The 24,955-nt window shown below is 47.5% G+C and overlaps 1 protein-coding gene across 2 annotated transcripts in view; it reads left to right on the forward strand.

Moving 5' to 3' along the window:
* Window positions 1-626: 626 nt before the first annotated feature.
* The window catches only part of KLHL3 (kelch like family member 3), a 48,827-nt gene continuing 24,498 nt past the window's right edge, over window positions 627-24,955 (forward strand). Inside the window, exons 1-5 of one of the 2 annotated variants that reach the window (XM_066560413.1) lie at window positions 627-753; window positions 8,323-8,439; window positions 11,423-11,529; window positions 16,543-16,664; window positions 24,482-24,644. In XM_066560413.1, the coding sequence (XP_066416510.1) occupies window positions 740-753; window positions 8,323-8,439; window positions 11,423-11,529; window positions 16,543-16,664; window positions 24,482-24,644 (523 nt within the window). In that variant the 5' untranslated portion in view covers window positions 627-739. Of the gene's footprint in view, window positions 754-8,322; window positions 8,440-11,422; window positions 11,530-16,542; window positions 16,665-24,481; window positions 24,645-24,955 lie in introns of those variants that run through there. The other variant, XM_066560414.1, reaches the window with a different exon arrangement.

The following is a 24,955-nucleotide window of genomic DNA, read 5'->3' on the forward strand; positions in this document are numbered from 1 at the left end:
ATGTAATTTAGTTCAATGCTTTGGGCTAAATAGCACCTGCAGTTGAGAAGGACCCATGTTGCCTATGCAGGGTCTATCTATAACAAATCCATTTGGCCTGATAGATTGCATAAAGGACAGGAAGGCTTTGATAAATTGTGGAACTGAAGGCAAGATCCTGCTTTCTGCTGTGGGAGTGGGGAGACTTCGGGGAGCTGGGACTCTCTCCTTCCTCACCCCCCCGCTCCTCTCCTGCGCTGCCCTGTGCGCGGGCTTGACCTCGGCACTGGGGATGCTCAGCCACTGAATCTCCAGTCCAGTCCGTGGATCGCAGGGACTGGAGCGCTTTGGGCCACCCGGAGGACAAGTCCCGGCAGGGGACGGATGCGGGGTCCGGGGGCTGCCCCGCGGGGCCGGCGCTGCCGGTGCCGCTGCCGGCGGGTCCCGCTCGGGCCGGCCCGGCCCGGGGCTGCCCCTGACCGATTCCGCTGCGGCAGCGGGGCCGTGCCGGGCCCGGGGTGCGGAGGGCGGTGCGGGGCGGTGCTGCCGTTGCCCGGAGACGCTCGCAAGCCCCGCCGCGGAGGGGAGGGGGCTGCGCGGCGGCGGCGGAGCGGCGGCAGTCGGTGCGGAGCGGCGGGGCGCGCCCGGCACGCAGCGCTCAGCGCTCCGCTCCCGCAGGAAGCGGCTCCGCGGCGGGGGCGGCCGCTCGCAGCCATGCCGGGCCCGGGGCGCTGAGCCGGCCCCGCCGCCGCCCCGCACAATGGAGGAGGAGAGGTGGGTACCGCCGGCAGGCAGCCTTTGTGTCCGCCCGGAGCGCTGCGGGATGGGGATGCCCTGCCCGGGGCTGTGCGCAGGAATGCGGGGCGCGGCTGCGGGGACCCCGGCGGGGATGAACGCCTCCTGCCGCGGGAGCCCGCCGAGCCCCGGGGATGTTGCAATGTCATGGTGACAGCGGCGGAGCCCCTTGCCGAGCAGCCGAGGGGCTTCCGTGCGATGCGCTTGGGATGGAATTAAGTACGTGAGGGAGGCAGGTCGGGGGGTGTTCGCTAAAATGGAGGTGCGGGGCAGGGGGGTGGGATGCAGGACAGGGGGGTGGGATGCCGGGCAAGGAGGAAGGGTGCCGGACAGAGGGGTGGGATGCGGGACAGAGGGGTGGGATGCCGAACAGAGGGGTGGAATTCCGAACAGAGGGGCGGGATGCGGGACAAGGGGGTGGGATGCGGGACAGGGGGGTAGGGGGGTAGGTAGCTGCCCCGCCGGCACAACGTGCTGGGCTGGTGTGTGTGCCCTGCCTGCGCCTGGAACATCAGGCAGCCGACTTCGGCATTCCGCTCAGGACAGAGTCGCTGATATTCGCTGCTTTTCTGAGTCACGAGTGAAAATCCCTGACGCCCGTGGGTGCTTTGGGGTCGGTTTTCCTGCCGGGCGCTGTGCGGTGCTCGGGCAGTGCAGGGCATCCCGCGCCTCCCTCGCACGGTAGCCGGGCCGTGTAGACTTTATTTCCTGCCAGGCAGCTATTTTGCTCCAAAACCCGGGTGAAGAAGTGTTTACAGAGTCGACCTAATGTCCACTGAACCCATAAAAGATATTATTCTGCGCAGGGACCTCGTGAATGCCAGAGATGTTCAGTGTTTTGGCTCTGCCCTCATTGCTCCCCTCTGTCAGGTGCCTTTTGCACACCAGAAGCTACTTGTGCTTCTTCAAATGAAACGTTAAACTGCTCTGGGTTTTTTACAATATTTTTTTAAGAACAGGATATGCTGAGTGCTTCCTTTTGTGCTGGTGACCTTGCAGGGAGTGGGGGAACAGAGAGGGGGCTTGACCTGCTGGTAGGACTAAATGTCAGGGCTTGACAGGAGTTTTGTTTAAATATGATACATTAGAAAATTAAGCTGGAGTCAACCCCCAAATTCAGGAAATTTTCCTTCTGTTGAGGGAAAACATTCACAGCAGCCTGTAGGAGTTGTTTTCCAAGCTCCAAAGGGCAGCTTTCTACCCTTCTGTGACTCAAGGGTTGCAATTGTTTGTGTATTTAATGTGCAAAACCTTTCATCCTGCCACGTTTCTCATTGCAGGGCTTCTGCTTCCCCTAATGGTGTGAATAGTCACCTCTGAATATTAATCCAAACATTAATTAATTTCAAGTGCCTTGAAATCTTAGTTTGTCACGCTAGATGCCAGCTCATGGAATGAGATTTCCTTTTCTTGTTTGTTTTTATTTTTTTTTTCTCTTTATTTTTATAAATGAGCCTGTGTTTGAGGAAATGGAACAGAGCTGTTTTGATACCCCAGGCTGGGCTCATCCTTGGCACAGTTGTTTGTTACTTTTTTTTTTGATGGCTACCAGCAATGGTCTCATTTTGACTGGAGGCCTTTTTCTGGGGATACAGTGGTGAAAAAGCCCCTGGGAAAATACCTAGACTGTTTTACCTTATCCTGTTTTTTCCAGACCATCTGTTTTTAGGGCATGAATGACTATCCCCATCAGCATGTTCTCTGCCTCTGGAAGTGAGGAATGATTACCCAAATTGCTGCTTTCATTTCTAGTTTTTGGGAAGAGGAAGGCAATCCTGAACTGGTTGTGGGCAGTAATGATGTGGGGTTTGACTCTTGGCAAGAAAAGCTGGAAATATTCACCTGCTTTCTGGTTAAAAGGGCACAGTGTGTGGGGCTGTGCTGGGGCTGCTTTGGCTGGTCAGAGCAAGTCTTGGGAGGAGGTGCTCAGAAATGAGCTTGGTGGGCTCAGTCTGTGCTTGGTGCTGTGCTTTTGCCCCCCATTTAAACTCAGATCTGTGTTGGGCAGATTGCTCCTCAAATTTTACACTTGGTGGCTTTCATTCTGGCAGAGTTCCCCCTGGTTTTTAATATTATTGCATTTTCCCTTTTTGTGGTCGGTGAGGATCCGTGTTGTTGGTGCTCACTTCACCTCTGACTCTGGTCCTGAGCCTGCCCAGACTCAAATATCCTGTTAACTTGCACACCCAGGACACTCAGTGGTATCATGTGCCCATGTCATTGCACATGAGCAGAAGCACCTGAGGGCAAGGGAGATTTAACCTGAAACATTCACGTGTGGCAATAAAATATTTCAGAATCCTGCTTTTCTTTTACTGTGCTCATAGTAAAATGATGGTACTTCTATTTTATGGAGAAATTGCATAAGGCTTGCAGTTAGGCATGATAATCTGGTTCTGAATTTGCAAGAGTTTGAATAGGAAAAAACCCTCTGGAATGCTAATTTTTGTTAAAATATTAAAACACCTGTGGTTTTATATTTAAGTGAAGGTAGTCTGTGGTATCTGAGAAATACAATACTTGTCTTTGAAAGCAAATGGTATTGTCATATTTGAGTTATTTTGTGTTGTTTCCATTAGTGTCAGCAAGGACTTTTCTTCTCACTAGTTCCCAAAGTCTTCTTTCCCCCTGAGGTCTTCTTTGATATGAATACCCTTTTAGGGATCTGCTGTATGCCAATTGTGTGTTTTCCTAAGCTGATGTCTCCATGTTGATCTAGGCACTGAAAAAAATCAACAAAATAGGAAAATAATATTGCTATTAAAAGAAAAATAATCCTTTGCATTACGCTGCCTCCCATATGTTTTAATGAAAATGCATTTCTCTGAAATCCTCTCAAAACCCAGTTCAGTATGTGGATCCCTTCAGTCATAATTTTTTAATACCTTTGTATGTACCTAAAGACAAATTCAGAAATTGAGATTTTTATAATTATGCCATTACATAGACATGTTTTCCTTACTGTGTCTGCCTGACTAGAGGAATAAAACTATTGGGCATAATGTATTTGTCCTGTGATTTGGGGTGCTGATTCTAAACAGAGAATCAGGCCAGTTAAAGTAAAATGATTTTTCATTGTGCTTAGAGTAAAACTAAGACTAATTTTGGTCTCTGTTGATTTTTGCACAGGTATTAAGGTTTTGAAGACTACTAACTGCTATTGGGCATCTGTCAGGTTTTTAGACCAGAGTGATGCCAAACCTCTCAGAAATGTAGATTAACATTTCCTGGTGATGATTCTTACATATCCCCCAAAGAAGCTCCACAGGCTTTGGAAATTCATGGTTAGCAGGCACTTTTAAGTGAATCCAGGGGTATGAAGCTGCTACAGAGGTGCTGGATTGCCCGTGCAGGACTCTGAGCCTGGCTGGGTCTCTTTGGTTGTGGTGCTGAAGCTCTGCAGTGTTGGGGACCAACCAGGAGAGCAGAGCTCAGCCTGTGGTGCTGAGGCAGGAGAGGAGAGCAGTTCCCAGGGACCCTCCAGGGATGCACAGTGGGATGAGGCTGGCCTGGCCATGTCTGGTGTGCCATCCCCAGTGGGAGAGCCTGGTGGAGGGGGGCTCTGTGGTGTTCATGTTGGGCTGCGAGCTGAGCCTGGAGGCTGTTCTCCCAGAAACATGAGCAGAACCTTGCCCTTCTGTGCTCTGAAGGAGACTGCATTTGAGATCTGCCCTTCCTTCAGGGTGAGCTCCTGGCTCCCATAAAGCCAGTGTTAGAACTGGATTTGGCAGAGCTGGGATTTTTGTTCCTGGGGTTTACCAGCTCTCTGCACGGCAATAATCTTGCCAGGGGACAGTTTATCTCTAAAAGGAAGGCTTTTATTCTTTCACATAATCTACAAAGACATCTGTAATTATTGCTGGTAACTAAGGCAACCCAACTTTACAGTTGGTGCATGCGGGCAGCAGAACGGTGGGGTATGGGCTTTTCAAACACCTTCCTGTCAGCTGAGGGTGGCCACAGTGGGGCAGGAGCTGGGCTGGGAACCCTGGCAACCTGAGCCCAGCTCTGCTAGGGGGTCCTGGAGAGGAGGAACACGGTGTCAACAGGGTGGTGATTAGCTTCACTGGCTTAATTGGGGACTCTCAAATAGGGGTTCATTTGTTCTACTTGGGGACATCATTGAAAGGCCACGCAGGAGGGGGCAGTGGGGTTGGCACTGTCTGAAACTAAGAGCCTCTCTGCTCATTTTAGGAGCATCCTGCTGTGCCTGTAAAGAGGATGTTCATCTGGCCCAGGGAAATTAAATCATTTGTCCATTCACTGAGTGCACGGCCTCGGATAGCCCAGGAATAGAACAAATTGCTCCTGGCAGCTGCTCACGAGTCCTGCTGCTGTAGTAGGACATCAGCTTGGCAAACGTGGGGACAATGTCCCCGTGGTCATGGGGAGTAGGGGCTCTAGCATCTCCAGTTGGTCTTGGCCGGTGTCTTTGATCAGAGGACCCAATTCCTCCTTTGCTTTAATCCATTAAAATAACAACAGTGCAATAAATGTAATAATTCTTAGCCTTGTGGGGGGACAAATCTCAGAAAAGGCTGTGAAATGTGATGGTTTGGTCTTCTCAGGGGCAGCTTTTGCTTTCTGTCAGGGTGCATTTGCTTGGAGCATCCAGGTTCTTGCATTTTTATGTTGGAAATGTGTCAGTGATCTCTGAGAGTATGTGCATGGAAGTGTAAAATATCTCTCCCAGATAAAATCATCCTCTGTCTCTTACTGGAACACAATTCTATGGTAGCTGAATCAGTCTTAGAGATGAGTTAAAGGCTCTAAGCCATTAATTCTTCAAATTTGTGTTTTTGATATGAGTCACGTGGAAAAAACTTTAAATAGCATATCTTGATCTTTTTTGAAGTAAGTTTTCAACCAGACAATCTGCAGTATTTTCTCTTTGGTAAATTCTGAAATCTGCCCCTTTTAATTAAGCTGAGGGTGTCTCTTAGGATGATTTTTGAAAACTTATCTTTCCTGCTTTTTAGGAAGAGCTGATTGATCTTCTTCCAAAATCCTGAAGCAAGTTTTTTTGCTTTTAAAATACACAGACAAATGTTGGTGCAGTTGAGGCTTTATGAAAGCTTGACATTTGACCTGACATTTACTTTGGTGTTCAGTGAAACTTGCTGTGTTCTTTGAACTGTATCTTTTGCCAGCAGAAAAGTTTGAACATCTTTGGTCTCTGGCACTGGAGAGCTAATAAATAAATCTCAGCAGTGTGCTTGCTCTTATTAAAGAGCCCCCATGGTTTCTGTGTGCATGGTTGGGTTTTGGGTCCCTGAGGTGTCTGTGAGGCTGCCCAGGGCAGTGTCCTGTGGTGATCCAGCTCTCCTGCCCTGGGAGCAATGGGAGTAGCTCTCCCTGATGCTCCTTTTGGTTTCACTTTCTTTTTAATTTTTTTTCTTTTTTGTTTACTCTGCTTACTTCCTGTACGTGTTCCAGCTTTGGAGCCTGAAAGTTCCATGAAGTCACTTGCACTTCCAGAGCCTTTTTTTCCCTTCTTGCCTCAATGGTGCCACATGGGCAGGTTTAGCTGTTTAAAAATCAAAGGTTTATGCTGGGGTGATGAAAACTGTGGTCACCTGGCCTAAAGTTTCAATGAAGGCTTTTGACAGACCCAGCACTGAGGCTCAGCTGGATTTGGCTGTGTCCCTGGAGCAAGGGAGCTTCTTCACTGGAGTGTGCAGGGCTGGGGAAGAGCCAAGGGCCAGCCCAGCTCCATGGCCATGAACACCTCTGGCAGTTTGTGTGGCACAGAATGAGTTCAGTGTTCCTCAGGGATAGAAAAGCTGTTTGTGTCGTTGCCTGGTACCAGTCCCTTGAATACTGAACATTTAACACGAGGAATTCTTTCTGATTTTTCTTCTTTTAACCCAGCCACACTAAGCTAATTGGATGATGAGTGTAACGGACTCTGGGAAGTTGTCTCCCTCCCTGGGACATGTGCTGAGTGATGTTCTGCTCAGCCTTGTGGCTTCACTTATGGCTGGAAATATTTCACTCGCTCAGCAAAGTGAAAGAATTGGACTTGGCTGGTTTTTGGCATTAACCTTTGTGTCAGGCACAAAGCTGGAGGCTGCTCAGTATGCAGGCTGGATCTGAGCTGTGTGCAGCTTGGCTGCTGCTCAGCCTCTTGCTGCTGCAGGAAGGAGAGTGCAGCCCACCAAAGGCTGCTGGGGGCAGAGAGCTTTGTGTGCTGTCAGGGGACACGGTGGTGGTGACAGCCACTGCTCAGGAGCAGGCAGGGTGTAATGTTAGCCAGGGGTTGTAAATGTGAATGATGTGTTTTTCAAAGGGAAAGTCAGTGTGTGTAAGTGTGCTTGTGTATAGAGATATACGTGCATACATGCACACCTTGACAGGAGCTGACAGGGTGTTGTGGGAAGGATCCTTCCACACTTCCCTGCTCTGTGCCCTTCTGCAGACATCACCTTCTAGTCACCAGAGGGCCAGGATGCTGGGTTGTCCAGACTGCTGGTTTACCCCAATTCAGCCTTTTTTATTGTGTCAGCCCAACTAAGAAAGCTGGTAGGGAGGAGGGGACAAAGGTGGAGGAGACTGTCCCTTGGAAGGAAGAGCTCTGAGAAGGTCTCCAGTCAGGCACATGGGGCAGTAGAGCTGCCTCCTGAGAGCTGCCATTCTCCTGGAGTTGGCTTTAGACAAGGACAGCCCTCCTTGACTTGTCTTGTTTGCCTTTGCTGCCAGGTTTGAGGGGTGAGCCATGAACCTGCCTCAAAGTGCTGCTCCTTTCTCAGGTGGGAGCCTTTAGCTCTGAGTGATTTCACAGGCTCTCAGATCAGGGAGGTGGAGATATTGACCTGCTGTCAGTTGTGTGTAAAGAGCCAGTGCTCCCAACAAAGTAATGAGGCCACGTGTGTGCCTTAGGCACCTGTTGGCCTGGTTAAACACAGCACAGAGCTGAGTGCCTCTGCTTTGACATTACCTATGGAGCTGGTGCTTCTGCTAGGAAGGTTTAATAATTCATTCCATATGTTTCAGTGGCAATAAATAGACTATTTCTGAAATGGAAAGCAGCTTCAGTAAAGCTTTGAAAGCTGTGCAGGGAGATTTAATAGCCCTTTTCTACTTGCCTTTAAAGAAGATACAAGTCATGTATTGTGTGCTTGCCTTTTTCAGATGGGACATTGAAGGCTAAACTTCTTTTTCTCAGTATGAATGTTAAAAAAATCCATGGTACTCTTGTAGTTGCCAGTGTTGAAGTCCATTTCTATACAGTGAGGCAATTATGTTCTGGCTTGAATTTCAACTTATACTGCTTTCCTGGACTGAAGCCTGTAAGATTGGGCTTTGTCCTCAGGTGTTTGGCACTTCTTTCTTTTCTTCCCTGCTGGCTGAAATGTGGGCTGAGTTGGCTTTCAACATCCATGCAGAGGTAGCTGCATTTTTTGGTGTGCTTCATGTGGAGAACCTAAACTGATGACTGACTCGTGAGTAGCTCCATGCTTAATACCCTGTGCTGCACTTTTAGGATGCTTGTTTTTTCAAGTGCCATTGAATCAAACTTTCTGCTCCTTTTTTTGTCCCTGTTTTTAGCATTAAGCAGAGTTCCCGTTCCTCTGAGGCAGCTGAAGATGAAAAGGACCAGAGGACAGTGACAGTCAATCCCTCTCACATGAGAAAGGCTTTCAAGGTCATGAATGAATTACGGAGGTACACTTACTTTTGACTTACTGGGCACCCTCTCTGGTTTAGCAGAATTGTGCTGATTGAGAGATGTAGAAAATAGTCTGTGCCATTTTTATTACAGCTAATGGTTGCATGTGGAGGATTAATCACAAATAGGAAGCTAAAATATAGTCCTTTTGTGGTGGGCTGCTCTCCCCAGTCTCAGACCTCTGTCTTCCCAATAACATTATCTGAGCCATGGCCTTCATTTATAGATGATAATTCATTTAGTCTTTTCCATTACTTACAGCAAATTCAGCTGTAAACTATGTCCTTAACTGAGATAAGGGTCTGAAACCCAATAAAAGAACATTACAGACATTAAGACACCTACACATAATTACAGACCAAAGATTATTAATGTACTGTTCTTAGTCTCTTTAACTAGCAGCATCACTCAGTCTGGGCACAGCACTCCAAAGAAAGGGGTGGAAAAAAGCAAGTACTCAGTAAGAATATCAGCTCTCTTCTTGCAAATTGAAAAATCCTCATATTAGTTAAAAGAGAACACCTTGGTCTTTACACAGCTGTGTGGGTACAGGGAGAACAGAGGCTGAAAAAAAAATCTGTGAACACAGCCTTGAAAACTGCTGTCATCACATCAGCAAGGTGGTGGCAGTGGTTCAGCCTCAATTGTTTCTTGGTGGCTGTTATCCCACTAACAAGACAGAAGTTCAGTGAGCATTTCTCTGACTAATTCATCAGACTTTTCACCCTTCTAGTTTAAAAAGAATTCTTATGTAAAGTGTGTGTGTCACACACATGAATGTGCGTGCTCCCTAACTGTTGAGGGGATGTGATGAAAGCAGGGAACACCCTCTGCTCTTCTGCACACTCCAAGTAATCAAAAGATGCTCTAATAGCTAACTCTCCATGGATTAAGTAGTTTCCTAATACACACTTCTCTAGTGTGGAGAAGGATTGGAAATGTTTCCTTCTACAGATATCTGACAGCAATTCTCTGTTGCATAGGAACAAAATGGAAATATTGTAACTATTATATGAAGCAGGGTATGTTGTATTTTTTTTTTTTTTACTTTTAACTGGCATCCTTCTGGTCCTTTCTTTGTACTGAGAGCAAAGGATCTGAAGCTAAAGTTTGGAGCAGTTATATTCAGAAATCTATTGTGCTACTATTATTCCTTTGTTAATTGAAGCAGAGTGGGAATAACTGGAGACAGACAATGTTTCTTAGTGCCTGTGGTTAGGTATCTTGGGCAATACTGAACAGATAAAATAAAGAACAATGAAAACTGCCATTAAGCACCTCTATGATGTTTTCATCTTCTGGGTACTGTTGTTTTTTTTGTTTTTTTTTTTTGTTGGCTCCTGTGCTGTTGTGGAATGTACAGTTTTCACATCTCTTGAATGTGCACTGAGCTTGGGATCTGTTAAGCTCTCAGCAATCAGTGTTAATAGATGCCTTGAGTAATAGTTTCTCCCTTCATATGCATCCAGAAATCTTATTCAGAGGGTCTAGAAAAATCATGCTAAACTTTTAACCTATATACTATATAGAATCATGGATTGTTTAGGTTGGAAAAGACCTCTGAGATCACTGAGTCCAACCTTTAACCCACCACTGCCAAGGCCACCACTAAACCATGTCCCTTAGGCTTTTAGTTGGCAAATGTAGATGAAATTAATTTTATAAGTGGTGCTTTAGATTACTACAGCCCAAAATGGAATTGAGCAGAGCACGTTTTACATAAGCTAAAAGAAATGAGGAAGCTTCCATTAAGTGGCTCTTAAAGAAGTCCTCTCATTGCCCTTCCCCTTCCAAACTGGAAAGAATGTAGGGTACAGACTGCCAGTTCCCACTTTCTTCTGTATTCCAACCATAACCCTCCATTTCACAGCTGTTTTTTCACATATTTCAATATGTGGGGAAGAAGAGACATAGCTGATCCATTAGAAACTCTGTGTGTGTTTATTTGATAATGCAGTTTCCTAAAGACGAAGTTCAGTGTGGAGATAAGTATTTCCAAAGAGAAGGCAACATCTAGATTTACAGGACTGATCCTTTTTTGGGCTTGACATTTGAAAAGAACACCCTTAGTTTGCATTTGTATGCTTAAGCATCTTAAACCAACTTATTGGGAGGCTGAGCACTTCTTGCTGTCAGCATCTGCGAAGCTCTGTGCAAACATTAACTAATGAATCCTCAAAGGACAGACGTGGGGCGAGCAGAAAAGGTCACTCCTTAATGAAGTGACTTTTCCAAAGCTCTACAATGAGTCAGTGGGGGAGCTTACAAGGGTTTTTTTTTTGTTTCTGTCTGGAACCCCGTTCTTTATCCCAGTGACTCTTAATCCCAGACTAATTCATGAGGTAAATGAAGTCCTCAGGCCCATGGATAAACTCCAGTGATTGATACCTCGGCTCTGGCAGATAGCTGAGGCAGCCTCTGCACCTACCAGTGCCAGGACATATTTTGGTGGCCACTTTCCTTTGTGACAAGCATGGAAGGAAGTACAGAAATCACTTCATTTTCCACTCCACCTTTTCCCCGTGGAAAGACAGAAGTGATGCTGGTGTTCCCTTGCGTGGCTATTTCTTGTCTTACAGATCTACTAGAGCCTGGCTCCAGGTAGTGCCCAAATCTTTAAGCTCTTTTGTACCTCCTCCAAGCCCTGCTTGTTTGAGAGGTGAAGGAGCTGCTTGTCCTTTGTTCTTTGAGCAGCATGTATGCCTCATTTGGCTTCCAGGTTTTTTTTTCCCCTGGAGAAAGCAGAAGCACAGGCAGGGCTGCAGCCTCAGGAGGACTCAGGCTTTGCTGTGTAGGCAAACAGTGATAGGAGTTGGTACTGAAGTATTAGAGAACCTTCCCCTGGGATTTGGCAGAAGCTCAGGTGCTGTGTCTGTAATGGTGGGTCTTTCATTCTTTTGGGGCTGTGGTGATGTAGCTTTCACCCTGACTCCTCAGGGAGTTCTGAGATGATCTTTGTGTTCTCTGGTGTTTCCCCAGCAAGCGGCTCCTGTGCGATGTGGTGATTGTGGCCGAGACCGTGGAGATGGAAGCTCACCGGGTGGTGCTGGCAGCCTGCAGCCCTTATTTCTGTGCCATGTTTACAGGTACTGCTTGTGACACCAGACAGTGTGGGCTGAGCAGGCCACTGGGCTGTGTCTCTGTCAGGAGCTGCAGCACAGGCTGCAGAGGGTTTCCTTGAGGGAGAAGGGGCACAGATGAGTCTGCAGTCTGCTCTACTTGCTGGGTGATGCTGGCCACCCTTGACTAATTCCTGTGGGGCGAGTAGATAGCATGTGGGGCACTGTGAGGTTACTGTGGAGTTTGGCTCACTGCTTTATGTGTTAGTTTTTTTCCCCCTAACAAGACTTGCATCATGAAAGCATTACCACTGAGCACGTGTTCAGTGCCCTAAATGTTCATGGTGCACATCAAAGAAGTTGCTGGCACAGGAGTTGTAGTTTCAAGGCTCAGTCCTGCCGATACTGATTTGGCAGTCACAGATGTTTAATCTCCCATGGCACTTTTTTCTGCTGCCTGAAATAACACTGTTGTTCTCTTGATCCCAGTGTGTTTTAGCAGCCCAGCTTTTTAACGGAGTGAGTTGCTGCAGCCCAGTGTGTTTTGGTAATGACAGAAAGGAAGAAGAGGACAAAATTCCTGCTCTGATCACCTGATCCTTGGAGCAGGTGCCCTTCAAAGGTTGTGCCCAGATGGGTCAGCAAAAAAATCCCAAAGAAAGCTAGGTCAGTCCTGGAGGAGGGGAGTGAACAGCTTATTTAAGTCATTCTAGTAAAATTAGTGTGGTCAGAAACTCCTGAGCTTCATTCCCTTCTTTGCCCTCATTTTCAGGATAGGAACTGACAAATACAAAGAAAATGATTGTACACCCCAGGGAATGGTTTTTACTGCCCCTGAGCTCCAACATAAATGAGGTTCAGGGCTTTTTTCCCTGTTTCATGTTCATTTGCTTGTGGTCTGGGTCTTGTTTCTTCTTTTTAAAGGCCTTGAGATTAGACCTAGTTTAATTCATTTTGCTGGAAGCAGAATGCAGCTTGTCATTAGTGAAGCTTTTTTCCCTTCTGTGATGGAGGTGGGGAGAAAACCTTAGGTGTGAGATGTGACACTCCCCATGGTGGCTTTATCAGTGTGGTGAGCTAAGGTGGGGAGCATTTGTGTTTTCTGGGGTGCTGAGCCCTGCAGCTGGTACTGGCTGCATGGTGAGGCAGAGGAGCAAACGCTGCTCAGAAGCAGCTGTGTGTGAGGGCAACTTGTGGTGCTTGTTCCTGATGAAGAGTTTAATAAAGAAAAACCCTTGGAAAAACCCTCTGATCCTTAGAGGTCATCTGAGTGGGAAGGTGGTGGTGCAGGGCTGCTCATGTTTCCATGCAGGAATTCTCTGGGCCGTGTAATCCCTCACTGTGTGAGTTAAACAGTAATCAGCTCACCCATCATGTGGCTGCCCTGGGCTGGGTGACAGCCTGGCAGCCGCCTGTCCCCTCCCCCTGACGAGTCCCCGGGGGCAGAGGGTCAGGCAAAGAGCAGCTCTCCCTTTGCCTTCAGTCTGGCCAGCCCCAGATTCCCAAGGATCCCTTGTGTGGTCACACAGAGTGTGTGATCCCCTTCCAGCTGCACTGGGGGTCACTCCCTGCAAGGGGACGGTTTAAAATCACACCTTCAGCACCAGCTGGGGGTTGTAACTTGGGTTTTTTGCACTGCACAGCAGTGATAGAGCCAAGGGCTCAGGTTCAGCTGCACTGTGGGGGTATTTGCAGGAGCTGCTTGTGCACACTGAATTCCCTCTGGAGGGGTCCCCCAGCAGTGAGTAGTGAATGATCAGTGTGGAGCTGTGAGCAGTGGGAACCACACTGGGACCCACAGCTCACCCCCCTCCACCACTGCTTGCTCTGCAGGCTCTGTCACTGTCAGCTGGCCCTGGCTTTGGAGCCATGAATGACCTTGTGATGACCTTGGGGTCTTTCCTAAGCCACGTGTGTCCTCTGGTTAGCCACTCCTCTTTGAAGTATTCCTGGATGGTCTGAAATTGGGTAGGCACATTTTCCATTTGTATCTTCCACTGCTGAAGGAGAGATGGGACCAGCACTTCCTGAGTGTCCCTTTCCATGCTGGCTTTCTAGAGCATTTTGGATGCTGGCACAATTCTGTGGGGATGATTTGGGACAGTAAGGTCTGTCCATTTAGAAGAAAACACATTCATTTCAGAAAGGGTAACAAATTACTCCAGTGACACTGCTAGGACTGCTCCTGTCAGATACCTTAGGAATTTTGGAAGTGCTGAAGGAGGAAGCAGAAGCCTCCCTTGCAGGTCTTATGTGCTGCTTCAAAGCACTCGCCCCATGTGTGAGAAGCTGTGGTTTTGTTATCCAGTGCACTCATATGCTCCCTCAGCACATCTGTGACTTAGGAAACAGCCAAAGCTGTGGCTTTGCACTGGGAAATGCAATGTGTAGGAGCAGGGCAGGCTGCTGTGCTGGGTAAACACAGCACTGTGGGCTGCTGCAGCTTGGAGTGTGGTTCATTGTGTGACAAAACAGAGCTCTGCTCTCTTCTTGCCCTGATGAGCAGAGGGGAGTGGAAAGGGCACTGCTGGTGTTGAGTGTGGTGCAGGAAAGGAATGCCTCCATGAGGGGCTGGTGTCTGCTAAGTCTGTCCCCTACAGAGGTCTGCTCACAGCCACCCTGCCTGTTTTGCCTGCCTTTGCTCCCTCTCACCTCATCGCTGGTGTCTGTCTGGCTGCAGCAGTGCAGGGATGGGGTCTGTGCAGCCTCCTGTGAGGCAGCCTTTCCACATGTGAGAGGTGCTAGTGAGTGGAATTATTCTGTAATTATGGTGTCAGGTAGGGCTGGAGTCTGACTTATGAAAGACACCCTAGGAGTTGTGTTTTGTGGGGTTTAAGGTGTGGGTTTTCTCCTGGAGAGATGTGAGATGAGATGCCCTCAATCCAGAGGCTTGCCCTGGGTCTGTGCTTGGAGGAAGGGGCAGCCTGTCGCCTGCTCCTGGTCTGCACCAACCCCTGCCTTGGTTCCCTTGTGGTGTCTCCAGGCTCTTTCCCATTCCCCAGCCCTGGAGACTTGTCCCCCTGTGACAGTGGGAGGGGCTGGGTGGCTCTGAGCTGGGTCCTGTCCAAAGGTGGGCACAGCCCACGGGACCCTCCTGGCCCTGCTGGGCTGGTCCTGCAGCAGAGCCAGAGGAGGCTGTTGGTATGCAGGGCTGGCAGCTTGCTGGTGGGTGGGGAAGCCCACACAGCTTTTATTTTTGTTGCTTGTGTCACATGGATGCCACCAGGAGAGATGATGTTATCAGATTGGTCCCTGCAGCTCTTTCTGCATCGATCTCTGGGTGTGTGTGGCTGAGCCCCTCCCCACTCTGAGGGTCCTGCAGGGCTGGGGGTCCCAACTCTCCCTCCCCATGCAGGGGGGGTCACTGGGTGCTCCTCACAGGCACCTCCAGCACCACAGAGCTGATAGGGACTGCTCTGTCCTCAGAGGCACCCTTTCATCTCTGGAGATATTTGGGGTTTTTAGGGGGAGGAAGTATGTGAAGATGACATTTTGTCAATTAAAAAGTCCTACCTGCTTTGAAGGCCTCCCAAATGTAGGTCATTTATGCCTTTGTACTGGTACATTTGTATTCATGAGCTTCTCTGAATAACATTTTATTATTCCATTTTAAAAATTGAATTTGGGGCAAATATTATTTCAGTTCTTGGGACATTGTTGACTGTTCTACCACTCATGGTCCCACCCCACTCCTATTATTCATCTCCTTATTCACATAGGGAAAGTCAGCAAAGTTCAATGAGCAGGATCCAGGTTTTGCTCAAGCTTGGGCCCTCTTTAGCATCTGACTGTGTGCTGTGCACTGACTGTGCCTGGCCACGTCCTGTGAATGCTGCACAGAGATGTAGGCTGTAATTACTTCTATAGGCTGCAGGAAATATCTTCCCACTTAATCCCACAGCAGTACTGAGTCACCGGATTTCTGAGAGTAGTGATTATTCATGCCCAGGTTTAAGAATTGACATTTCTTCGTGCTCTCCTTTGTTTAGCTTTGTTTTTCCACCTATCATTTTCTTTCCACTTGGGAGTTTGTTCTTTCTTTTCTGTGGAGATCCTGGTGATTAACTTCTGGGTGAGGTCAGCGTGTGTGGGGATGCTGGAAGGGCCTTGGGGAGTCCTTTCTCCTCCCCACTGGATGTTTTTGTTCCTCTGGTGTGCTCCCGTTGCACGGGGAGTGTGGAGGTGTGCATAAAGCTCTGGGTCATGAATAGGCTCTTACACAGCTGTGGGGCTTTGCTTTGTGTATTCAGAGAGGAAATTATCGCTCTAGTTCCATGTGCCTTGGAGTTATGGGTTTGGGGAAGGGATACAGTTTGGATCCAAAGGTGTGAGCTTGGGAAGGTGAGAGATGAGAACTGCATCTTTCAGTGTGGATGCTTTGCACAAGGTGTAAGTGATGGATAGGTTACAGCAGGGTAATTTAGGAGAGAAGCTTGCTGCATGCTGGGTGTAACTGCTGGCCTGTGTGCTTGTTTTTCTGAGCAGGTTTTAGCTTCTTTCTGAAGAAAGAGAATAACACTGCTTTGCTTTTAATGAAGGTTATACAAAAAAATACCCTGATGTTGCTGTTGTAACATATTAATTCATATTCATTCACATTCATTCATATTCATTCTATCCATGTGTATATATATTTAAAAACATTAATAAATCTATATAAAACTATATTTCTCAAAGGCCTTTGTAAGACACATCCACAGTCTCTTGGAGTCTGTCCCTGCTCTGAGACATGATTGAGGGACATACTGGGGGTTTATTTTTAGCTCTTGTATTTGTTTGAATGCAGGTGAACCATGGCAGGTTCTTTTCTGTCAAGAAATTGAGCTTTTGCATTTATTGATTTATGTTGTTTTACACCAGTGTCCTCAATCTTGAGTTACTTTTCAGGTGGCATTAGGAGGCTTTTGGGAATCTCCCTGGTGGTTCTTCGATGGTGAGGGATAGTGCCAGTAGTCAGACAGCAGGAGAATGTGCTGGATGTGTGTGGCAAGCAAGGTCCTGCAGAGCAAACTGTAACTGTCCTTCTGAACTGAATTCCAGGAGACATGTCTGAAAGTAAGGCCAAGAAGATTGAGATCAAAGATGTGGATGGGCAGACCCTGAGGAAGCTGATTGATTACATCTACACGGCGGAGATCGAGGTCACGGAGGAGAACGTGCAGGTGGGTCTGCTTCAGCAGCTCCTCTGCAGAGCCCAGTGCAACGCTTGGAACTCAAAGGCACAGGTTCTTTGGGGGTGAGGGATCTCCTCAGGCTGTGGAAAGTAAAAGGTTGAGCTTGAAAAGAGCTGCTTCCAGCCTGTGTTTAGTCTTGAGGCAGTTTAGTGCTCTCCCCACGCTTAAGTCATGTTGCATTTGGCTTTTGTGTGGAGCTGTTGTAACAAGAGCAGGCGACTGCCTTCCAAGAAGCTGTGCTGACTTGTGGGTCAGTCTGTCGAAGGTCAGAACAGACTCAGACAAGCAGTGAGTCAAATGTTTTAAGGCCATGGCAGAGGAATGTGGCTGTTAGTTTTGAAATTCTTCTAGGTAGTTTGAGTTGTTTCACAGAGCTTTGAGTGGAATACGTTGTTCAAACAAGGACATTCTTCCTTTATATTTGTGTGTGTGCTCTGTCTTGAATTTCTGAGAGGTAAATATTTGTTCAGAAGTGGAAAGAGTAATTGAAAGGCAACCTTCAAATAAAGCAGGGTGCTCAGGAAGAGTGTTTTGCAGTGTCACGTGGCTGTGGCTGCTGGTAAAGCTCTTTCTTTGACTCTGCTTGTATTTGTGGTAAGAAAAAGGCTCTGCACTTGGCCTCTGATGTCTGGGAGGGATGCTGAGAGCTTGTGTGTGGACATGCTTTTCAGTTGGTCTGGTTTTGTTCGCAAGTGGCAGCTTGAGCCTGTTTGACTTGGACATTGCCAGGGGAGCAAATCGGTGTCAGTGATGCTGGGGAAAGTTTTGTTGACCTAATTAACATGGCAAAATTAGACTGGTTCTGCTTGAAACAGGGTTCTTGCTGTGAGCTCTTCTGCTCCAACCCCTCAGGCAGAGTGCAGGCTCTTCCTGCCCTGCCCAGGAGCTTGGACAAACCCCTGAGCTCGTCCCACTTTGCAGCACAACCCTGCACCATCCTTCATGACCTACATCTGTGGGGGTTTTTTCTTGCCCCTTCTGCCCTCTGGTTTTACAAATGTGACTGTTTGGTGTGCTCTCAGCCTGGCAGTGTCACTCTGGAAGGAGTGTGGAGCCTGGCTGCCCTGCAGCGAGAGCCCCCAGTGATGAGATCTTCAAGGTGCATTATGGCAAAGGAGCTGAGGCTCAAACCCAGCTGTGGGTGGCTTGGCCTGGCTGATGCTCTGTGGCCCACATCAGGGTCATCAGGAGCTGGCACAACATCACTCACTGGGGGACTGGGTTGGAGCTCCTTGCACCTCTGGGATCTCCCATTGCAGGAGGAGCAATGACATTTTCACACCCTCAGGCTGTAAATTTCCCTGTGTCTGTGAGGAATATGGAGGCTGTATCCACGTGCTTTGTGAAAGGTTTGCTTTCCTTCCATGCTGCTGGGCCTTGGGTGCTCCAGAAGCTCCCACTTGGCATTTGGGATGTGCAGAGCTTGGGATCCCATTTGCTGAGCCTGCCTTGGATGGGGCTTGGGCAATGACCCCAGCTGCATTCCAGTTTTGGTGCTCCAGCTGCACCAGGGTGTGAGCAGTGCTGTGGGAGCTGGAACAGCTCCATCCTACCCAGAAGGTCTCTGAAAGTCCAGGTGTTGCCTTTCCTGAGCAACTAGACAGCCATATATTTTAGTAAAACATAACCAAAGCCTGCCTTCTGTGGCCCAGGGATTACAGGGAGTTAAAGCAGATCCCTGGCTGCATTTTGGCTTTCATCTCTCAGACAGTAAGTTAAAAAAATATAAGTTTTGAATACTAATTTTTTTTTCCCAATCTAGTAGAGCAGGTCCTTTTACTGCAGGATTTATTTCAATGTCCACTCTGTATTTAACTCTTCAGGCTAGAGGTAAATTAATTCATAGGAGCTAAGAAATGAAACTGATCTACTCACTGCTTTAAATTTTATTACATGTTTAAAGTGTTCATGCTGAAAATGTTTTATGGAATTTAATATAATTGTGTTATGAAACCAATAGAAAGAGAAATTTGTATCCTGTCCCTGGGTGTTTTACTCTGAACAAAATGCCATAACCAGGTTAATATTCACCTTTGGCCACAAGAAGAAAAGGTTACATAAGTGAATATTCTGTCATTTATTGGAAAGTTTCACATGAAGTGAAGGCTAAAAACAACAAAAATTAAGCTCCTTGTAGTCCTTCATTTGAATTAGCAGTGTCAATATTAGAAAGAAGTGAGCAGGTTTGGTCCCTTGTATCACCACATCCTCCTGCTGCACAGCTTTGGGTCATCCATCCATCCATCCATCCATCCATCCATCCATCCATCCATCCATCCATCCATCCATCCATCCATCCATCCATCCATCCATCCATCCATCCATCCATCCATCCCTCTGTCCATCCCTCCATCTGGAAGGACACCTCAGCAGTGCCTGTCTGTGCTGTTTCAGCAATGTTTCTTTGCAGCCCTGCTTGGGCACAGTGAGAATTTCTCTTTTCCCAGCAGGTATCTCCTGAGCTCTCCTGTTTCCTTGTCACATGTTCTGAATCTCTAGCTGGGCAAGGGTGCTTTTTTAAGGGAGTTCTTCAGACTTTCTCTGAAGAAGAAAGTTTCTGGGTAGAAGGCTGGAAGAAGCAGTTTCTGGGTACAGGTGCCAGGTGATGTCATTGTAGAAATTATGGAAAGACAAAAAAGTTGCTCAATGGCATTGACTGAGCAGATGCAGCCAAGGTATCAAAACTTGTGAATAAATGAAAAGACACTGTCTTTGCAGTGAGTAGAATAAGATGAGAGCAAGATAGAAATGAGAAAAAGATGAACAGTAAAGGTAGCATGGAGTGCAGAATGAATGTTCCTAGGCTTGTTTGAATGCTGAGCAGTGCCCAGGCCTTCACAAGAAGAAACCTTTTAACAACCTCTTTTGTTGTTTCTTTCCTAATGGAAACCTGTTATTTTGGTGGTTTTTTTTTTTTTGCTTTTATAGGCCTGGTATGGGCTCAGGAAGTGAGACTCTTTCTAAGCACGTATTTCTGTAGCTATTGTGCAATGGAATGACACGGTGTCTTTTGTTTTGTTTTTATGGAAGGATAGATATGTGTACCAGGGACTGTGTGGTCAGTTCCAGTCATCATCCATGTAGTGAGTTCCTGGGGGTGCTCATCCAATTCCTTCTCAAGATTATGTCCCAAATGTGCAGGCAAAGGAGATTTTCAGCTCATCCTGAGCCCATGTGGAGGGAATACTCTCTTCTAACCCTGCTGGGGTACATGGGTGGGAATTACCCCAAGAAATGCAATGTTCTTTATCTATTGGAGCCTCATTCTTGGAGTGGGATTTCATGGTAATATAGGTGCAGCAGTAGGAGGGCTCAGGGCTGATGGATGATAGAGAAGTTTTACCTGTGAACATGTGTTTGGGATTAAACCTCCCACTTGTTTGGAAGGCATGGAGCAGAGACAGAATTTCTGTCCTTATTGCAGTCGTGTTGTAGTTTCAGGAAAATCCATCCTGGGATTTCTACACCTGCTGCCTTCTGTTGTTCCTCGGGGTTGGTTGTAAATTTTGATATGCATGATATAAAAACCTCATTCATTTGAAGATGGAGCTTGATACATTTATTTAGAAGGAAGTTGTATCATGCAGTTTCTGAAAAAGGAAGGAAAACTAAAGTGAGTGTCTCAGGGAACTTCAGAGATGCTCATGCTCCTGGGCTGATCTCACTGGAAATCATAAACATGCATCAGAGCACAGGGTCTGCTGCTCCCTACATGAGTGGGGTAGCTGGTGCTTTTAACATATTAATTACCTGAATTCTTCAATTGGGTCTTGATTTTGCAGCTGAAGTGGTTACATTGCTGCCTGCTCTCCAATGCTCATGTCAAACCTGCCAGCTCAGTGATGGAGAAGCTCTGCATGGTGTCCTTGAGCAGAGCTGAATGAAGAGATTTGGGAGCAGGCTCCTCCCTGTCCTAGACAGTCCTGGGAAAACACCTGCACCTCTGGCTCTAGACAGTGAATACTTTAGTGTATTCCCTCCTTAGTGTGCCCCAACCAGCCTTACCTATGACACCTCATTACTGGCAGGCAGCTTGAGAATTACCCTCCTGATTAAGAAAGTCATTATCATTCAGGTTGTAATGATTCCTTGGAAAAAGTCCTGACTAACCTGGTTTCACAATTCAGTTGTTAGGAATGATGTGCCATGGACCATGTGTGAGGTGTCCTTGTGTACTGCCACAGTTTGAGATATGGCTCACACAGAGAACAAATCTGAAATCAGCTGTCTGGAGGAAGTAGATATTGAACCTGTCAGCTTTGCAGGCATAGTAATTGTCATAAAAAATGTCTCAAGAAAAGAGGAAAAAAGATTTGCTAGGAGCTGCAATATTTCTGTTTCAAAAGTGCTTCTGCACCTCAGCTTTCCCTGCACACTTAGGAGTTCACAGCAAGGAAAGAGAGTTCTCTGGCAAGTGCAGTTTTGATGATAAAGGGTTTATAAATGGGTCAGTCCATCTCTCTTCCCCCTATTCAGTCCAAAAGCTGCAGCTGTAGTAGGTGCAAGCCCAGGGTGGGGCAGAGCACCTTTCAGCAATGAATCAGGGCTGTTCCTCCCTGGAGCCAAAGCTCCTTGCTGTAGTAGGTGCAAGCCCAGGGTGGGGCAGAGCACCTTTCAGCAATGAATCAGGGCTGTTCCTCCCTGGAACCAAAGCTCCTTGCTGTGCATCTCCCTGGGGTGCAGGGTCCCATTGCAGGGCTGACTCCTCTGGGCTGGGGGCCCTTCCTTAAACCCATAGGAAGCTTTAAATTGGCTCAGCCTTATAGAAATCTGAGGAGAAACTTGTGGATGTGGCACCAGAGCACTGTGTTGTGCCTGATGCATGTGTTCACTTTTTTATTTCACTGTTTAACCAAGGCATGGTGTGTCTGAAGTTGGAGAAGGTAGCTCAGGAGGGAAGTTGCCAGTTGTTCCCCTGTTTTCTCTCTCACCTCTACATCCTTTGTCCGTCTCCTGCTCCTGACAAGGTTTTTTGTCTCCCTGATGCTGTCACACCTTCCCCTGTCTGGGCTATTTCACCTCAGGTGGAGCATTTAAGTGGAAGCACTGTGATCAGCCCGTGTGCTGCTTGGGAGCAGCTGGGGTGTAATAAAGCCTGATTGCCACCCTTGCACTCAAAAGCCACATCATTAAGCTAATGTCATTTTATCTCCACTATTTGTGCTGCTCAGAGCAGCTTGTTTAAAACTGAGCATTTTACCTGCCTTGCAAGCACAAAATCCCTTTGTTTCTCTGGGCAGGTGCCTGGAGCTCTCTCCCTGTCTGGGCAGATGTTCAGTCCCAGCTGTGGCCCTGGATGTGCAGCTGAGGCTTACAGCCAGCACTTCTATTTGGCTTGCAATTTGATCAAATTGTCAAAGCTTCTTATAAGCTTTAATACATCCCCTGCCTAGGGGAAATGCTCCTTTCCCAGTTTTGCAGAGCAGAAATGATGTAAGTTAACTTTTGGCCAAGGCTACCTGTAAGGCTCTGTCGCAGTAGGGAATTCACCCCAGCCTCTGCAGTCCAGCATTAATGAATGAACTTTATATATACAGAGCACTTTTGGCTGAAAGGTATTTCTAGTTTAGAGACATCAAAGGTCTATGGAGGTAATTGCCCAGGCAATGTTGTGTGAAACTTGAAATTTGTGTGGAGTCTGCAGAGCACAGCTGGTGAGCTAGATGTTATATGTGTGTGTATTATACATATATATATATATATATATATATCTATATATATATATGTATATATCTAGACACACAGCTACAGATGAAGCTCTGGACATGAATTAAGCAAAGTAGTCAGTCTTAGTAGTAATAGCTGATAATTTTGACATAGCTTCAAAAAATGAGTGGGTTTTGATGTGGAGGCAGATCTGGTAGAGGATCCAGCTCTCACAAAATCGTTCATGGCTGTTGGAGTTCAAATATTAAGAGCCAAATCCAGACCCATGTGAGTGACTTGCCTGGATATTAATGGGGTTGCAGTTTGGTCCTGCTGCATGTTTAGGCAGGGCATTTCCTCTTGTTATTTCTAAAGGAAACAGACTTTGTTCTCACGGAAATCCTTTGCTTGCTTTTTGCCTTCCCTGGTAAAAACAAGATGAGTGTTGAGACGTTCAGCTAGGAAGTAAGAAAGAGAAAATCCCCTCATCTCTTGATAGGCTTTTTATATCCTATTTCTGAGAAGTGCTGTATGACAGTGGCCCTTTCCTGAAGGCTGAAGTGGTGTAAGGCCCCTTCTGCACTGCTTCTCGAGCCAGCACAGGCCATGAGAGCAGCACTGGTTTGCCCAGGGGCTGGTGCATGTGGGGATGGCAGTGAGCCCACCTGGACTGGCAGGGATGCGTCCTGGATGGAGGGGGGTGCACAGAGGAGGCTCTGGCTGGTCTGTACCCAGAGATGGCTTGCATGGACTCTGACTTGGCTACCCAAAGCCTTTATGTAGCTCAGGTGGTCAGAAATGGTTCAGCTAGAAAGAAAGTGGTTCACAGCCAGGTTTCAAAATCCTAGAGCACTGCTATCTTGACTTAATCAAAGCCACAAACTAATCTGCTCCTGGCATCAAGAGGCTTGGGCCAAAACAGGCTCCTGGGTTAATTGCCTTCTCTTTTTATTGCTGCCTGTTGGGGTGGCTGCTTGGCAGCAGTCAGCCACTGTACAGCTGGGCTGGAGTGGAACACAGCAGTTGCTTAGAAAGACCTGGAGCAGGCTGTGAGTGTCCTGCCCTGGTGTGAAATGGGACTGTGGTGGCAGGGACAGGGAGGGAACATCTTTATCCCTTTGCTGCCATCAGGATCCAGGGAGGTGAATGCTGGTAACCTATTTGTTTTGTTTAACAGCTGCTTATTTTTTTTGGGTTGGCAATAACTTTCCGGAAATGTGTGCTCAGATGGTGAGCACAGATGCCCAGTTGGAAGGACATGTGTGAGGCAGCCAGAGCTATGAAAGAGCTGGAATAAGACACGTCTGCAGTTGCTCTTGGACATAAGAAAGGAAGTAGCTGATGTCATGGGCTGTAATGTCCTGATGGATTTTGTTTTCTACTTCCTGTCCTTCTCACTGCCCTCAAAGGTGTTTTTTTTTCCCAGTAGATGTCACATTCATCATCCATTTCTGTCTCCTTTTTCTGTTCTTGGTTTTGGAGGTACAAAGCAGTACCTCATACTCAGATGCAGCCATGATCCACAAGTGTCCCCAGCATTTTGTGTAAGTGCAAATGAGAGCTGCTGATTTGAATAGTTGGATCTGTCTTTCCCAAGGGCCTTGCTGTCACCAAAACCTGCTTGAGCTTCTGGGAACCTCCTCTCTTACATGACTGCTTGGGCACCCTCCTCACAAGCCAGTAAGGTTTTGTTGGAAGTAACAAAGTCCAGAGTTTTGAGGACTGCTGGGCTGCTATGGGCTTTGAATCTGGTGGCAATAAATAATACAAATCTGGCTTATAAATAATATAAAGCCCTTTGGGTGAAAAAAATAAATCTTTGTGCAGGACCTACCTGCAGCAAAGCCAGAGATTCAGGAGCATCTGTGGTTGCTTCTACCTTGTCCTCACTTTGCCTTGAGGTCTTGTGAGGAGAAGCTGGGAGAAGTTGTGAGAAGAGTTCCACTTATAGCCCAGTGTAGGATAGCTGTTTTCATGTCTCAGAGCATGAAGAGGGACCTTCTGCATATGGGTAGAGCTAAGACTTGAACCTTCCCTCTCCCCCAGGGGAGGGACCCCACAGGGACGTGTCCCTGTCTGCAAGGGAGTTGCCTCCGATCTGTGCAAGCTGTGAACCGCTCCTCGCTGCTCACTTTCATTCCCCTCTCGTGCCTTTGCAGGTTTTGCTGCCAGCTGCCAGTTTACTGCAACTGATGGATGTCAGGAAGAACTGCTGTGACTTCCTGCAGTCCCAGCTGCACCCCACCAACTGCCTTGGCATCCGCGCCTTCGCCGACGTGCACGCCTGCAGCGAGCTGCTGCAGCAGGCCAACGCCTACGCAGGTCAGGGGACACAGGGGAGGGGGTCTGTGAGCTCACCCTGCCCCCAGGCACGGCAGCTTGGGGCTGAGCATGTCCTGCTTGGTCCCTTCAGATTTCTGGTATTAGAACAGGAAGGGAATGATTTGTTTAGTTCAGTGGTGCTGCAAGTTGTGAAATGTGGTTTGGTCGCAGGGGAGCACCTTAGGAGGTGAAAAAGGAGGAGTTTAGGAGGTAAAAAGGTTTGATCCTCTGGATTTCAGCTCACAAAACAGTTCCTGAGTGTGGTCCTAGCAAGCTCTTGGTGTGCCTGTTGAACAGCTCAGTGTTGGTGC

The sequence above is a fragment of the Molothrus aeneus genome, chromosome 15 (genome assembly GCF_037042795.1).
Source record: "Molothrus aeneus isolate 106 chromosome 15, BPBGC_Maene_1.0, whole genome shotgun sequence".
NCBI lineage: Eukaryota > Metazoa > Chordata > Aves > Passeriformes > Icteridae > Molothrus > Molothrus aeneus.